This window comes from Hydra vulgaris, chromosome 02, assembly GCF_038396675.1.
Source record: "Hydra vulgaris chromosome 02, alternate assembly HydraT2T_AEP".
NCBI classification, from domain to species: domain Eukaryota; kingdom Metazoa; phylum Cnidaria; class Hydrozoa; order Anthoathecata; family Hydridae; genus Hydra; species Hydra vulgaris.
In genome coordinates, this window is record NC_088921.1 from 31,415,775 (window position 1) to 31,432,960 (window position 17,186).

A 17,186-nucleotide genomic window follows, 5' to 3' on the forward strand; every position below is an offset into this window, starting at 1 on the left:
TTCTCTGCAAATTTTCTACAACCAACACCTTCTACAATTGAAAATGGCCGAATGTCAGTAGCACACATGTTCGAAATTGCATTAACCAGCTCAGTTTTTTCTGTAGTCGATATTTTTTTTAACAGTTTCACAGGTTAACACAGCAAACCTGGTTATTTTTGGCGATTCTGTTTTCCCCACACACGATTTTATGTGAGCTTTCAAACCACTTGTACCATCTCGAGATTTCCATTTTAGTAGAGCTTTACACTTCGAACAAAGAACGTGTTCACTAAAAACATTGTCAACATTCACCTTTAAGAAAAACGGCCAAACATCGCTGGTTCCCGGATTTTCGACGTAACTTATACTACCATCGTTTTTTGAAATAAGTTTGCTTAACTTTAATTTATCCATTTTAAGTATCCAGATGACAAATTAATAACCGTTACCGCGGAAATAAATTCAGATCTGTTACCGCTACCGCGGTATAACCGAGCCCATTATTACCGTTACCGCGGTATTAAAACCGTTATTTTTTTTCCATCCCTGCGGTAACCGTGGTATTACCGCAATTCCCGTTACCGTGTCACACTCTAATATATATACGTTAATATATATATATATATATATATATATATATATATATATATATATATATATATATATATATATATATATATATATATGTTATAAATTAATATTTTTACTTTTTAAAGTTCCGATAATGAGATCCTTATGATCTTCATTTGGACACCTAGTTTTACATTGTTAGCACGCTGAATTGTATTATTTACGTAATCACGACGTATATTATTATGTATCGCGACTAACTTTGTAAACTGAAAGAAAAAAAAAAAAAAAAAAAGAATCAGGAGTAAGAAAATGGCAAGCACAATAAAAAGAAAAAACCTTAACAGATCATAGCTAAATAAAGAAAGTATATAGAGTTTCCATGAGATCTCAGTAATTGAAAATAGTTCGAGAACTCAGAGAGGACTCGGTTAAGTATAAAGAATACCAACATTAATTGCAAGAGTGCCGTTCTTACTTTGCCATTCATCAAAATAAGAATACCAACAACATTTCCAATTATTACTAGCAGAAAACAAATGAGTTTTTCTTGGGATAAAACTCACCAACTATTGCAAGCTGTTATAAAAAGAAAGCACGAAAAGGTTTTAATTAAAGACCGCTCCTGATTTTTGGGCCCGTTTTTTAGCGTGATCTACTTTTTCCAACTCTCCTCTTCACCTTCTATTGAGTTTTATTTGGGAAGGTTTATTATTATTTTTAGCATTCATTTATTACAAAAAACTGTTTGACGCACCAGTTTGTAGTTTTGCAAATTTAATCAAGTTTTTGCAACTGAAAGGCACTTATAAAATTTTGTTAATCTGTAGTTGTTATCTCAAAAAAATTAAACAAGGAATCAGGTTTATAAAAAGGTAGAAACTTAAGAAACTTTTGTAGGAATTTTTTTTATTTTATGAGATAGAGCTTGAGTTGTAATGTTTTTAGGAGTACCAAAATTTATGTTTCCAGCAATTAATGTTAGATAAAGTTTAATTAGTTTTTGAAACGAAAAATTAGAAATTGAGAGCAAATGGAAATGTGCTTGTTGTGATTATAGAATAAATTTATCAGCATATTTGAGGCATTAAACTTGAAAATGATTAATCTCAAAAAAATAATTTTTTTCGTTTACCAACAATGGCCAGACGAGAGCTTTAAAAACACCGCTCTAAAATCATAAGATTGAAATACATTTTTGATGAATTTAGTTTGCAATAAATATTGCAAAAGTTTACAACGAAACTGAATGGAATTTCTTGCTTTCTGAAAACTAAGCTCTAGTTAAAACACGCCTACAAAAATCATGCCGATTGAGTGTCACACCAAGCTCGTGCAGAAAGCTGAAATATGTGAACTTTTTTTTCAAATTTAAAAGATTTATAGCTGAGTAATTCGCTCGTAATAAGTTAATAAGTGTAATATGTTCCTTACCAGTTGGATTCTCAAAAGTATTAACGGAGTTTATTCTTTAACTGAAGTAAATATATTTTTTACGTATTATAAATATATGTTATATATGTATATATTTATTTATTGTATTATGTATAACATTTATTATTTCCTTATCGTTAACGTTATATTTTGTGCTGTTTTAACATAAAACATACGAATAAATTTCTATTTTCTAGAAAAAAATTGTATTTTTAATTGTTGTTTAGAATATATTAGCATGAAGCCACAATGATGTTTTAAGCAAACTTTATAAAAAGTTTGCTCAAGTTGCAGCATAGCATGGCAAACACAGAACGCGTTGTTTCCCGAACGCGCTCACGTAAATTGAATAAAATTTTTGAGCTTGATGACGAGTTTGAAAAAATTTCAAATGATACTGGCAATCATTTAGACGCAAGATTATTGGGAAGTAATGGGATTAGAAGCAAGCTACTAAAAGATGAGTTATACCACATGATAATGAGAGAAAAAGAAACTTTAGAAGAGGAGTACTCGACAAGAGTAAATAATCTCTTGCAGAGTTTTAAGAACAAAAAGCTGGAGTGGGAAGAGATGGTGAGATTAGAGCGTGAAGATCTAGAAAATCAATTTGAACGAGAGCGATCTGAAATGAACGCTGCATTTGCCCACGAAATTGCAAACCTTGCGCGTATATCAGAAGAAGAAAAAGCTGTAATGAACAAACAGTTTGAGGAAAAAATGAAATTACGTGAACAAGAGTTTGGAAAAGAGAAGGACAATTTAAAACAGTTTTTTTTTAATGAAAGCGAAAAAATGAAAGCGCAACTATTAAGCGAATGTGAAGAAAAGGTAAAGAACGAACAAAATAGAAAAAACGAAAAACATATTAATGAAACAATAAACTTAGAAAAAAAATTCGAGTCATCAAAAACTGAAATAGAGGCTTCCTACAAAAGACAAATTGAAATGTTAGAAACTAAGCACAGCAAAGTTTGTTTTGAACTAGAAAGAAAGAATGCAGAAGAAAAGGTATATTTTTATTTGATATTATAATTTTTTATATATTTGTGAATATATAAAAAATAATAATATCTATTTAATAATAATTAATATTATTTGAATTTTAATTTAATTTTTATTTATAGAAAGAACTAATTAAGGTAATGCAAAATATATGTAATGATTGCTTGATTTGAGATACTTTAAAACGGCGTTAGATGAATTAGAATAAATTTAAACAAAAAGTAAACAATCAACACCAATTACAAAAAATTAGACGTACTTAAAACACCTATGCAACGTTGAGGGGATTTTTGAAAACCTGTTATCAAATATTAATATAATATATTTTGCTCTCTTTAAATTTATTTTTCGGCCAAAAACTAATTCATTTATTTTAATTTACAGATTACCTTAGAAAGAGAGTTTCAGCGACGTCTTGAGATCTCAGAAATGACTTTGCGAAAAGAAACTTTAAACAGAGAAGAGATAGAACGCATAGCTACATTAGAAAAAAATAATACACAGGCTTTAATAAGCATGTTAAAGGAAGAAATTGAAAGATTTAAAGAAGAAATAGATCGTCTTAAAAAGCAACCAATTCCATGCCCAGAAGTACGAATAGTTGAAAAAGAAGTGCCAAACAATAATTCGATTTTATCTTTTAAAAGTCGAATGGATTTACCTCCAAACCTTAAAGATGAGTTCGATTTTTTACTGAACGAATATAAAGAAAATCTAAAAGACAAGTATAAAAGTGATAACGAGGCAATGGAAAAAAAAATTGAAATTGAAAAAGGAAAACTAAAAGAAAAATTTTTAAAACAAAAAGAAGAACTTGAAAAACGCCTCAATGAAGAAAAACTTCGAATAGAGAAAGACTTTAACAGAAATCGGGAAGACATGGAAAAAGAAATTGAACGAAGGTTACGAACGAAGCAATTACAAGAATCATTGCTTGATCATCAGAAAAGATTTGACGATTCAAATAGAAAAATAGCCGAAGAAGATCGCTTTAAACTTGAAAAAGTGCTGGAAAACGAAAGCAAAAGAAATTCTATTTTAATACAGGAGTTGACACAAGAAAACGAAGGGTTAAAACTAAAAGCCAAAGCTTTAGAAGATAACAATCAACTTTTAAAAAATTTAAAAGAAGAAGGGCAACAAGAAGTTGATAGGTTAAGAAATGTTGTTCAAGAACTCAAAATAATAGTTGAAGAAAAGAAAGTTAGCGATAAAAACCCTGCTTCAACAGATTATTCGTCACTAATTATGACGTTAATAAACCAACAACAACAAAAACAAGTCCAACAGCAATCAAAAACTCCTGATCAAAATATATTGAAGAAAGAAGAGGAGATTAAAGCTGAAAAAAAGAAATTGGAGAAGCTAAGGTTGGATCTGCAGCAACAAGAAAAGGTAAATAATTTTACTAATAACGTTTTGTAGAGTACACTATATATCAAAGTTATAGCAACAATGGTTTTAAAATTATTATTATGTTCTGTTTACGTATAACGGAATTGAATCCACGTGTGACAATCCTCCTTGACATTAAAATTACATCGCAGCGTATTGTGGCATGTTGTACCTCTTGTTATATACCATGTGCTTTGTTTTTTTTTACTATGTATTTTAGAGTTTTTTACATATTGGGAATTGAATTGATTCATGTACAACAAAAAAGGAGTTAGCGAACTTTAATTCTATAATTTATATTAGGATATCAAGGACCGCAAAAACATAGAAGATGCCGCTAAATTGGCATTAGATAAGGTGAGTTTAATTCTTACTTTTATAATTTGTTGCTCATAAAAAAAATTGCTTATGGGGTTATACATACAAAAAAATCAAAACACGTTTTGTATTTAAAATGAAAACTTAACATAAAGTTTTTTTTATCTTTTTATTATAATTTTTGAGCTTAAAACTTATTTAATTTTATAACATATTTTTAAACGAAAGTCTCACGAAAAGTACGAGAATTTATTGAGCGAGAAGAATCGTTTAGAAAAATCTCTTAAGTCACTTGAAGGAAAAGTTTTTAGTATGCAAGATGAGTTTGCAAAAATGAAGAGCACTCCTCAGCAACAAAGCATACCAGTTAAGGTTTATTTTGATATTTATACTTTGCTATTTTTATTTACACTTTTTTTATACATATCAGTTCCTTTTTTCTTCAGTATGATTAATTTTAAAAATTCAATTTTAAAATCTTGTTAAAGTTTTGAAAAAGTTTTTGATCAATGTTCGTTATATTGTCGTTTGATGTTATCTAATACTTGTCTTTTTTATTGATATCTTCTTATTAGCAATTTTTTTTTTCATTTAGCCAATGTACCATGGAATTCTTGAGAACTCTGATGCTCAATTTACTTTTATTCCCATTCAATCTCCAAACCAAACCGTTAACTCTCCTAATACGCCTCTTCCGTTTCTTCATCCAAATCAAAGTGTTTTGACAAATAAAATTGAAAGTTTGAAAAAAAAACTAAAGGACTCTCAATACGGGTACTCAGTGTTAGAGAAAGAAATAAGAGACCGTGAACGGCAAATAGAAAAACTCGAAAACACGCTCATGAAAGAAAAAGAAATATCGTCAGGATTGAGGGATTCATTATCAGAAGAAAAAAGCAAGTTTATACGTTATAAAGATGAAAAAGAAAAAGAAATAAAAATGGTAAACCCTTTATTTCACATGTTTCAATAATCTTTCACGGTTATTCACTTATTTATAATGATAATCACATTATTTACATGTTCAAAAAAGCCAACACATTAACATATCTACAAAAAATTGTATTTATTTTATAGTTATTTTAATATCATATTTTTATATTATTATAGTTATTTTTTAATATATATTTGTTTATAATTTAAAACATATTTTAGAAACAAAATATGATTGAAAAATTATAAAAAATTAAACTCAAAATTAATTTTTCAATACAAATATAAAATTCATATTTTATATTTCAAGTTTGCAAAACTGACTATATTAAAGTATTAAAGTATAAAAAATTAAAGTAATATTAAAGTAGTAAATTTTGAAAAAAAATATAAAAAATTTAAATCCTATTTTTTACACTTTTTTTTTCTTTCAATGTTTTATCACTTGTCACTTGGAAATGGATTTGATAAACTAATTACTAAACGAGAAAAAGTTTTTAAAATTTCTTTTTCAACTCTTTGGTGAAGAATTTAAACATTTTTATTTATCCGTTATATTAGAAAACTAACATTATTTATTGCATTATTAACATTATTTATAACATTTTTAATATTATGTTTTTATCTGTTGTTTAAACAATATTTTATAAACTTTTAATAAGCATCATAAGAAAAAAATATTTAATTTACAAATATAAGCTTTTTTGCTACTTTGCAACTTCAGTTTGCTTTACTGGAAGTTGCAAAACTTTTTGTTGATCAAGTCCAATTTTATTAGTTAATGAAGGCAAAAAGGAGTACAGAAGAAATTAAGCTGCAATTAGAACTAGAAGTTCAGGAACTAAAATCAAAATTACAGCATGCTGGTCAAACACTTACCGCTGTTCGTAAGCAGGCATCTGATGACTTAAATTCTTCTTACATACTTCAACGTGACACAAATGAAGTGGTTAGAAATCTTAAGTCACCCGGTTTTTCTCAAACTGTAGCATCAATACTTGCAAATTCAGGTTTAAATGATTTTTGTTTAATCTATTTCTTTTTAAACAGATTTTAAACATTTTCTAATTTATTTCCTTTTAAAACAAATTCTGAAACTATTTCTTTCTTTAAAACTATTTGTAAAACTAATTCAGCTAAAATCTAAACTTTGTTTGTTGTAGAAAAACGAAAAGTCAATATCGATCCAAAATATCCGAGTGATAGCAAATTTGTATATGTAAATACCTCATTAGAGGATATTGATAGAGTTAAAAGACTGGAAAACGACAAAAAGAAACTAGAAGTCGAGCTCGAATCAGTGAAAGAAAATTTAAATAACTACACAAACAAATTGGAGAACCAGGTGATTAAAAAATATATATATTTTAATTTACAAAATTTTTAACTTAAAAGTAAGTGCAATGTTTTTCTAAGATTTTGCTTTTGGGAAGTTTTTGCAAAAAAAAGCAAAAGAAAAAAAATTTCAATTGAAAATAATGTAAATATATATTTTTCTGATAATTTTTTGATATTGATATTTATGATATTTTTTTAAGATAATTAAGATTTATGATTTATGATTCTGATATTTATATTTCTGATATTTATATTTATATTTATCTGATATTTATATTTTTTGATACTTATATTTATGATATTTTTCTGATTTATTAACATTAATAAAAATAACTATGGTAACAAAAAAACTTATCATCTTTGCAGCTCCGAAAGTTGGAAATAAAAGTAGAACAACAGAATGATTTTATAATTAAGCGTCCCGTTAGCAAACTTGATGATGATGTCAATCAAGATAGTCTAAGAAACCAAAAAGTACATCTGCAAAAACTTATAGGAAGATTGTCAGCTTTGCAACATTAAAAATCGGCTTTTTGTACTTTTGAAAATCTGTTTATATGTATATAGTTGAGTATGTATATATATTTTAGAACATAAATGTAGTAGCATAATTTTTCTACATACAAAGAGACATTTTTTACTTTACGCGAACCCTCAGTATATGCCAGACTAGGAGATGAAAAAATACGTGTATTAAATATTAAAAAAAAAAATTTCCATAAAATTTTAAAGGCTAAAAGCCATATGCATAAACAAAACAAAATCACATGGTAGGTAGAAAATAAACGTCGAAAATATAATTATATAAATACCAAATAGATTACCAAAAAAAAAAAATTATGCAAATCAACATACAAACAGTTTATGCAAATCACATATTTGTGACCTGTTCTTTTTTTTAACTACTTATAATTGCGTAAAAACTTAAATAAACAAAACTGTTGTTACAAGAGCGTTTCATTAAACTGGCGGGGTGAACTTTTTTCAAAAGATATACAAATAATAGTTCATTTTGTGCTTTTTAGGTAACAGTTCATTAAACTACCGTACAGCAGCATGGGGTTAAAAAAACTCATAACCCTAATATATATATATATATATATATATATGTATATATATATATATATATACATTCTGTAAAATTAAATTATAACACCTGGTAGTTAAAGAAACATGACTCCGAGTTTCACGCCTATGGCAATCATCAGATATTAGAATTAATTACAATAATACTATGCAGTGTAATTATTATGCAACAAATTGTTAAACTGTTATATTATATGTTATATATCCTGGGCCGTAGGAACAAAAATTATATTAGGGGGCAATACTACCCCGAAATAGTTTTAAGGACCTTTTTTTTTCTTTTTTTAAAGTTATTTTTTATGTCGATTTCTTAAAATCATTTATTTGAAAAATTATTGGGGGGGGCAAATGCCCTGCTGCCCACCCGGTTGCTACGGGCCTGTATATATACATATATATATATATATATATATATGTATATATATATATATATATATATATATATATATATATATATATATATATATATATATATATATATATATATATATATATATATATATATATATATATATATATATACAACATGATTATTCCAACATTTTGTGTTTTGTAGAAATATTTTTTAGAACTCAATTTTATATATTTGAAAAATATATCTTATATTTTTTAAAAGTGGAGTAGTTGAAATTTATTTTAGTGTCGTTTTTTTTTTGGTAGGTGCTAACCTTTTTATAAAGTTTTTTGTTATTGAAAACTTTGTGTTCTCAATACCTGTCAAAGTTTGCTGAAATATTTGGATGCTCAGCTAACTAACTATAATGCTCAAAGTAGCTATATATTTTCGGCATTTTTAACGCCATAATGTTTGAGAAAGTCCAACGAGACTTATGACACAAATACTTAAAATTGAGTAAAATTGAAGTAAAATTGAATTCGATGACGATAAGTAAAGTTTGTTTATCAAGAACTTCTTGACAAAAAAAAAAAAAGATCATGAATTAAGATAAAGTTTATTATTTAACTCTCAATTGAAGTGTAAATGAAAAAGTTATATTAGTTCTCAAGTATTAATAAAAAAAACTAATAAAAAAAACTAATTTTTATAATTATCGCAAAGATATAACAGATAAAAATATAAATAATATTTAAACTACAGTGATTAAATTACTATTAATAATACTATCGTATAATATAATAATACTTAAATTAAATTCTTAAATACACCATGATAAAAATATATGCTATTATAAAAAATTTTAATGTAAGTCAGAATCTTGATTAAAAGTTAAATTACTTTTAAAACTTATTTTTTTACTATATAAATGTTAACTGACGTAATATAAGTAATAGTACAACTTATTTATTATAAATATTGTTTATTTAACTACTGTTTACATTTAAATTATGAAAGTCGCCAACGTTCTACTATTTTTTGTAGGAGAGCGCTGTCAAAATCTAAATTTTAATTACGTTTGACGCTGCTCTCTCCTTGGTAAAACGAGAACGTTGGTCAATTTAATATTATGGAATAAAACTTTTTTGTTGAAGTTTTATCTTTAATTTTGAAATGACTTTTATGTAAGCTAGCTGGCATAAAGGTTGTTACAAAAGTCAACAAAAGCAGCGGATGATATATTGAATACAATACATTGAAGCTGAAGATAATGCATTTCTGTTAAAAATAAGAAATATTATCCATTACAAATAAAAATGATAATTTACAACAAATTGCTTTAAACATGATAAATAATATAAAAATAAACTACTAGTAATTAGCTGGAGGGACAGCTGATGGTAGCAAAACTATGTGACGCGTTAATTGTATGCATGGCTTTTATTTATTTTGATTTCAACGAATTTTAAACAGCTTTAATGTTTGTTAACATTTGCCCTAGTTTAATTATAAGAAATGACAATTAACTGATGCATCCGAGAAGGATTAATTTTAGAAACCCTTTTCTTAGAAAGCTTTCAAATATTGTAAATTCAGTTCTATTTGCAAACAATATTAACTTTCAAAACTTTTTTTAACGCTTTCCAACTGTCACAGACTAGTTATTTAGAATTAGGATCGCGGAAATCAGCTTTTTACAAAACTGAATTTTGTGCCTACAAACTGCTCCACGTTTTTAAAAGTCCGTTCAGAGTAAGTGTGGTAAAAACGTGTTTTGTAGTATTAATTTTTAGAGTTTGGTATCATCTTAGATTAGTGTGACTTTGCAATAATGTTTTTCTTTTTGGAATTTTTTATATCAAGTTTATTGGTGTCAAAAATTTGATTGTTGATTGTTGACTTAATTACTATCCAAGGAAGTTTTGTACGTAATTTTAAAACTATATGCGTTTGTAGATATATATATTTTTTCACCTATCAAATTTTATTGAAATTTTTTTATACTAACATACACTTCTAGGATCTTTAAATTAATACATTAAACTGTCACAGCTTTTTATATTTGAAACTTATATATTTAAAATGGTTTTTCTTGAATGACTTTGGTTTTTCTAACTTGAATGAATGTTGCAATATTTATCCTAAGTCAATAAAAGTTAATAATTTGTGCCACATAACTGACTTAATAATGCAGATAAAGGTGCTGATATTAAAAATTGCCACACGAATCTTTTTTATTGTTTTTGTTGTAAGATTTAGCTGGAGTAAGTCTTCTAAAGTCAGCTTTACTCTTGGAAGGTGTGCTACAAATAGTTTGACACTTTCAACTCGATCTGACTATCTGCAAAATATGCCACGAAGGGAACAACCAATGTGCTATTATTATTATAGATGTTAATATAGATATTATTTTCCATCTCTTTTGGCTAGAACTTAATAAGGTGTATATTGTTTGCATATTTCTGATGTAGGTTATGGCATCTGGAATACATTCAGCAACACCATTACCACATAAGTTAAGTTTTTAGTAAACACTAGCAGAAAACATAGCATTAGGAATTTTATTGTTGCTTTTGCAATAGCGGGGCTACGCTCTACTATGAAAAGGATAAAATCAATCATTTTTCTCGAAACTTAGTATCTTTTTCCGTTTCAAAGGGTCATTTATAATGGAATCAAACTCTGGCAGAGTCAAATGTTGTTCAAAATCATATGCTATAGATGATGAATGTGCTCTAGATCGAACAGCAACTAGATCGAACAACAACAGCAATAAGAAAATGTGTCAGATTTTCTAACCCCATTTGGTTTGATTTCAATGCCTGCGTAGACGGATGGGATAAAATTTTGCTTTGCGGTGATGACCCAATCATGACCAGGAAAAGAAATTCATTATTTCATATGCATTATTATAGCATATGAAATAATGAATTTCTAGGATCCAAGCTTTATTGTCTTGACTTACAAACCATTCACGTGACTTGAATAAAAGTGGTTTTGGGCCCACATCAAATTGACTCGAACCAGAGGCGTAGAAAGAATCTTTTGGTGTTCGAGATAGGTAACAATTAAACGTAGCAATTCGCTTGAACAAAAGAGACACATCCACATGGTTCCAGTCAGAGACGTAGAAAGAATTTTTTGGTGTTCGAGATAGGTAACTTTCAGACATGGAGCAAACTCCAAACATTTATATGTTTATACTTATGTCAAATGATGAGGGTTTGCATCGATAAATTTTAGATTTCATTTTAAAATATTTTAGCGTTCAAAAATTATGACCATATAAAGTTTAAACCCCCTCAATTTGAGGGGGTTGCAAATTTTATATGGTAATAATTTTTAAACGCTAATAGATAATACTATGAAACTTAAAATTTATTGATGAATATAAGTCTAGTTAAGAATAGTACAAAAAATACTTCATCAACTTGTTGCTCTCACGTTTGGGGCTGGGGGGGGCGAAAATATTGGAGCTTTTTTGTTCCCAGCCTCCAATCATCGCAATATTTTGCAAACCCTCATTATTTGACATAAGTATAAACATATAAATGTTTGGAGTTTGCTCCATGTCTGAAAGTTACCTATATCGAACACCAAAAAATTCTTTCTACGTCTCTGACTGGAACCATGTGGATGTGTCTCTTTTGTTCAAGCGAATTGCTACGTTTCGGCATCAACAGAGTATATAAAGCACTTCTGCTAAGATGGTTGCCACTTTTTTCGATCTTGGCACCAAATTCATTCAGCTATTTGAGACTCTGACTTTCATTCTCTGATTTGAGTTTATAAAATAATTAGAAAATTAAAAAAGTGAATAAGTTTAGAGACTTAAAGTTTATATTTAGACCTATAGAATTCCAGTATAATTTTTTATTAGCTAAAGTTGTTCTCTTACCTTATACACTTTAGATTGCTTCTTATCGTGAGTAGCAGATCTATATTCAACAAGTTGAAAAACTAATTCCGTCACATACCTTAAAAGTTTTTCTCACTTCCGGGTGATCAGTGAACACCTGATGTACCAAAAAGAACTATAAAAAATAGTTATTATTATTATTTTTTAAATATTGCAACCTATTATTATACGATGTTATAATACTATCTGATTCATGACAGTTTTCTTTTTAGCCCTTGATTTTTGTTTTGACTTCATTTTGCCAATCAACTTGTTTAGATTAGTCGTGAGCTCCTGGACTCTAGCCTTTTTTTTAACGGTTTCTTCTTCAGCATCGTCCATAAGCTACTTCTTTTTCTCCTCTTTATAGCAACTGCTTTTGATTCAAAATGAAGATCTCTGCTTTGATTGTATCTTGAGCATAAGTCTTGGTCTTTTTTGCCTCAATTTGAACTGTGCTAGGGGTGTCGTGTTGAAAGGCATCTGACGTAGTATTAACACTAAGGAGGAAGAACTGGAAGGGGAAACAAAAAATTTCTTGATTGTTGCTGGGCCCAAAATGACATTAAAGAACCTTTTTGCATCAAGAATATTGAAGTATACTTTTGGAATAGAGTTTTTACTTGGACCTTCAAATCTTCCCTTTCTTTGATCTCATTTCATATTTTATGATCGTTTTTTTGACAATCAGCTTTTTTTTAAACGGATGATCTTTATTATAAGAATTTATAAGCAAATTTAGAAGAATATTTTTATTCAACTTTTGACATAAAGACAACAATGATGTTTGATACTGTTGACACACTATAAAATTAGAAAACATAAAAATATGCTTTATAATGATTGCTGCACAACCAATTCTTTTTGGACAATCATTAATAACTGTTACACAAGCAATTCTCATCGGACAATCATTAATAACTGTTACACAAGCAATCCCCTTTGGACAAATATCAATAATACTCTTTTTTAAAAATTGTTAATAATAGCAAAACTATGTCCTTGAGGACGAATTTCGCACAAAGAATTTGCACATTAATTTAATAAAAAGCCATAGTGCTCAACCTTTGATAAAAGATACGAGAAGCTACCAATAGTTTAACAGTATATAATTAGTTATAACATACTTAATATATATATACGAAAATAAAATTTAAACAATTATCAAAACGAATTTTTTTTTAACTTCATAAAAACACATGTTTACATAGTTTTCCATGTTATTAAAACTAAAATTAAAAAGTTCTATAAAATGATGTCCTTTTCTGATAACTTCCCTTCCCCGTTTCATTTTTTCTCCATTTTATCTTTACTTCCCCTCCCTTCTTTTTTTTTATGGATGGCCCTTTTCGTTGTTTTTGACTATTATTTATGATTTTTAAAAGGCTTCGTAATGAGGCTTAAGTTGTCTTCTTGTCGACCCAAGCATGTATTTGTTTTTTGTTTTTTTTAGTTTATTTTTGTTAACCTTAGTGAACAAAAGCTAAGTACATAATGATTATTATTAATAGTTATATATGGTTCATCTAATTTCACACTATATATTTTATATTGCTATTGTTTTCTGTTTATAAGTTATTCTAAGGAATAAAATGGTGCAAAATTTAATGCATATTTTTTGTCTCTTTAACGTTAGATTTAAGCGTTGATTTAAAAAATGAAATTTAATATTTAAAAAAACCCCTTTAAAAATGTTATTATCTCGTTATTATCTTTGATCTTTTAGTAACCTTAAACTATCATTTCCAAATCATTGTTTGGTTCGATCACAATTTAATATATTAATTTATGCATTAGTTTCACACACCAATGCAAAGAATCATGGAGTAAATCACCTCTTCATCTTGAATTACAAAACTCTATTACATTTTTGAGAGATGTAATGTTAGACCTACCTTTGTTAAAAACGCTGTTAAAAATTTTTTTAAAGTCTCTAGATCCTAACTCTTGAGATAAGATACTAGATTTAGTGAGCTGAGAATAATTGAGCGTGATGAGCATTAAAGTCATCAATAACAACAATATTGGCAGAGGGGTAAAGAGAGAGGCCATGGTCAACTTGAGTAAAAGTTACATCTAAAAGAATGCAGTCTTGGGATAAAGGAGAAAGATAAAAAGCAAAAAGAAAGGTGATAGAGTAAAGAGGTGCTAAGCGGAAGCACATAAAAAAAATGGTCAAAGAATTGGCACCTAATTTCACTACAAATAGGTGAATAGATGCTTATTTATACCCTTAAGCCAAGCATGTGACTATTGGAGTCTTTCCGAATCCAAGGATACAACCCATCAACACTGAGATCAGAAGAAGGAATAGCAGAATTTAAATTAGCCTCACTAAGAGCAAGCAAGTCTGGTGAATTTTGCAGGAGGTAAGACTCAACTGATGGAAGGTTGCTTCACAGACCACGAATATTAGTAAAAGATATATTAAAACAGTTAGGTTGTGGGGATGGTTTTTTATGTTCAATATCTTGGTTTACTTTTAGCATAATTTAAGTTTACAAATAACTTGACTCATGCATAGATAGAGCGCGGCCTCTCAAGCAATGAGTTATGCAATTTTTCAATCCTGTTAATTAACCCTAATTTGTAATATAGGGTTCCTTATGTAGCCTCGACAATGCGCACCAAAAGCATTAACAGGGACACCATCCATGCGCAACATGACGCTGTTAATACTCTGATATTTTGCAGCTGTTGATGGAATCAGCTACCAAAGAGTTCGGGAAACCTAACTACCAGCCGGCCTCAAAACCATTAAACTGAGTTTTATAGCTATACCCATATTAGGAGATAACAAAAGGAGTTGCATCGCCACTATCAAGGAGGCATAAGGAAAAGTCTGTGAGAAAAATCAAAAAGATCTAGCATTCATCATCCTAGACAGGTAACAATGTAACACAGGTTTACAGCTATGCTAACCTAGTAGATGAAGAAGGGCACTGAAGCTGGTCAACAGAAATATTCTGCTTACCCCTAAAGTCTTTGCCTAGGAGGCTTCCAACAAGACAGTAGCTGGATTTAGTTAACATCTGCCCAAGATTTTTTTTATCGAGACACCATCTTCTAGCCTTTACTCAACCAAGAGCCCTGAGGATTTTTAAATCAGAGTTTGTTTCAAGGAAGCAGGACATGAGACAGATAATACTAGGTTACATAATATCAGTAGCATGGTAATCGTGATGATTCTGAACCTGACCTGACCTAGAGTTCTTAAAAGGAGCTACTTACTGCGAACAGTATCTTAAAACATCGGGCATGATACTTTGGAAATGCATTAGGAAAAATATTACATCCAACAAAATATTAGAGATAAGGGTGAGCGTAAGTTTAATAGTTGGAGTGTCTAGTTAGTTAATGAGCTCACATTGCATCAAAGCAGATTTAAACATTTAAATAGAACACTTGAACATTTAAATAGAACATATACATACATAAAGTAACTTACGAATGAGTAAACACCACGCCAGAGGTTCAGACAGAACACTAACATACATATAGCATAAACAGACAGAACACAAATATATAGATAGCAACTTACGGGTGAGTGAACACCCCGCCAGATGTTCAGACAGAATACAAACATACACATGGTAACTTACGGGTGAGTCAACACCGCGACAGAGGCTTAGAGAAAACACAAACATACATATAAAGTAGATTACAAGTGAGCTAAACAGTAACTGAGGCACCTCCAACTATGTAAAAGAAATTTATTACTATGTATATATTACTATAGGCGTGTGCGATTTTAAATAGTTCTAATGACAGAAAACAAACTTCTTTCAGCCTTTATTTAGAAAGCGAATCCGACAAGGCAGCAGAACATGGAACAGATTGCATTAGATTACATGTTATCAATAGCAGGGTAATCATGAAGATCATACACCTGACCTGACCATTAGTTAAAAAATAAGTGATTAGTTAATATACTATTTATTTGTAGGGATACAACTTTTGCCGTTTCCTTTATTTTTATTTATTTTTATTTTAAATCCTATTGGTTCAAATACTTTAACAAAATTATTTATAATCAAGGTCATTGTATTGTTAACGAAAGTTAGGGAAACATGTAGTTAGACCTTCGACAAAATGTCTACCATTAAGTAGTTTATATTTATTATTGTGAAACACTACTTTTTATTTATGCAAACTTCTTCATATAGGAATTTAAAGAAATTTGATCATAAAGAGTCAATTAGTACGGTGAAATACCAACTCTTTTTTATAACAATTACAAAAATTACATTCTCTATATGGACTAATTTGTTTACAGAGAATAGGCTACTTACAATAAGTCAATAAAGAAGTAAAAACTGTTGACACGAACGAATCTAAGTGTCGACAGCAAAAAGAAATATTTACTCTAAACAAAGTAAAGTGGATTGATGTAAAGTGGATTAATGTAAAGTGGATTGTGATTAAAATGATTGATGTAAAGTGGATTGATGGAAAACATAGAAAAGAGTTAAAAGTAGAATACTCAAAAAAAAAAAAAAAAGAATTAATGATATCAAGTGAACTAAATCATCCATTTCAAAATGTAGGAACTGATTTATTTCACTGGAGTAATTGGAGTTTTATAATATACTTGACTAATATAATCGTTACTGAGTAGTATAATCGTTATTGAGAAGTTGAAAGATTGCATAACATACAATCGTAAACAGTGATAAAGCATACCGTAGATTGTACGGAGTGACAACGGCACACAACTCACATTTTCCGAATTCCAAAATTTTAGTAAAGAGTGGGGTTTAAACATATAACTAGTAGTCCACAATATCAACAATCAAACGGAATGTTTGAGAGATATGTATAAATACCAAAAAACAAGCTAACCAAATCAAAAAGATCTGATCAAGATCTGTACTTTGCTCTACTAGTTGT

General features: G+C 28.8%; 1 protein-coding gene across 2 annotated transcripts; it reads left to right on the top strand.

The window, feature by feature from the left end:
- The first annotated feature begins 1,834 nt into the window (after nt 1-1,834).
- On the top strand, nt 1,835-7,602 carry LOC100211279 (trichohyalin). 2 transcript variants are annotated; one of them, XM_065790600.1, is made up of 9 exons: nt 1,835-2,032; nt 2,214-2,997; nt 3,376-4,386; nt 4,690-4,743; nt 4,933-5,076; nt 5,300-5,647; nt 6,416-6,647; nt 6,801-6,982; nt 7,342-7,602. In XM_065790600.1, the coding sequence occupies exons 2-9, from the start codon at nt 2,287-2,289 to the stop codon at nt 7,495-7,497; spliced, it is 2,838 nt and encodes a 945-aa protein (XP_065646672.1). In that variant the 5' UTR covers nt 1,835-2,032; nt 2,214-2,286; the 3' UTR covers nt 7,498-7,602. The 2 variants fall into 2 exon arrangements, with proteins under 2 accessions (XP_065646672.1, XP_065646673.1); XM_065790601.1 differs by having other exon boundaries at nt 1,848-2,032; nt 4,933-5,070.
- Nucleotides 7,603-17,186: the final 9,584 nt, after the last annotated feature.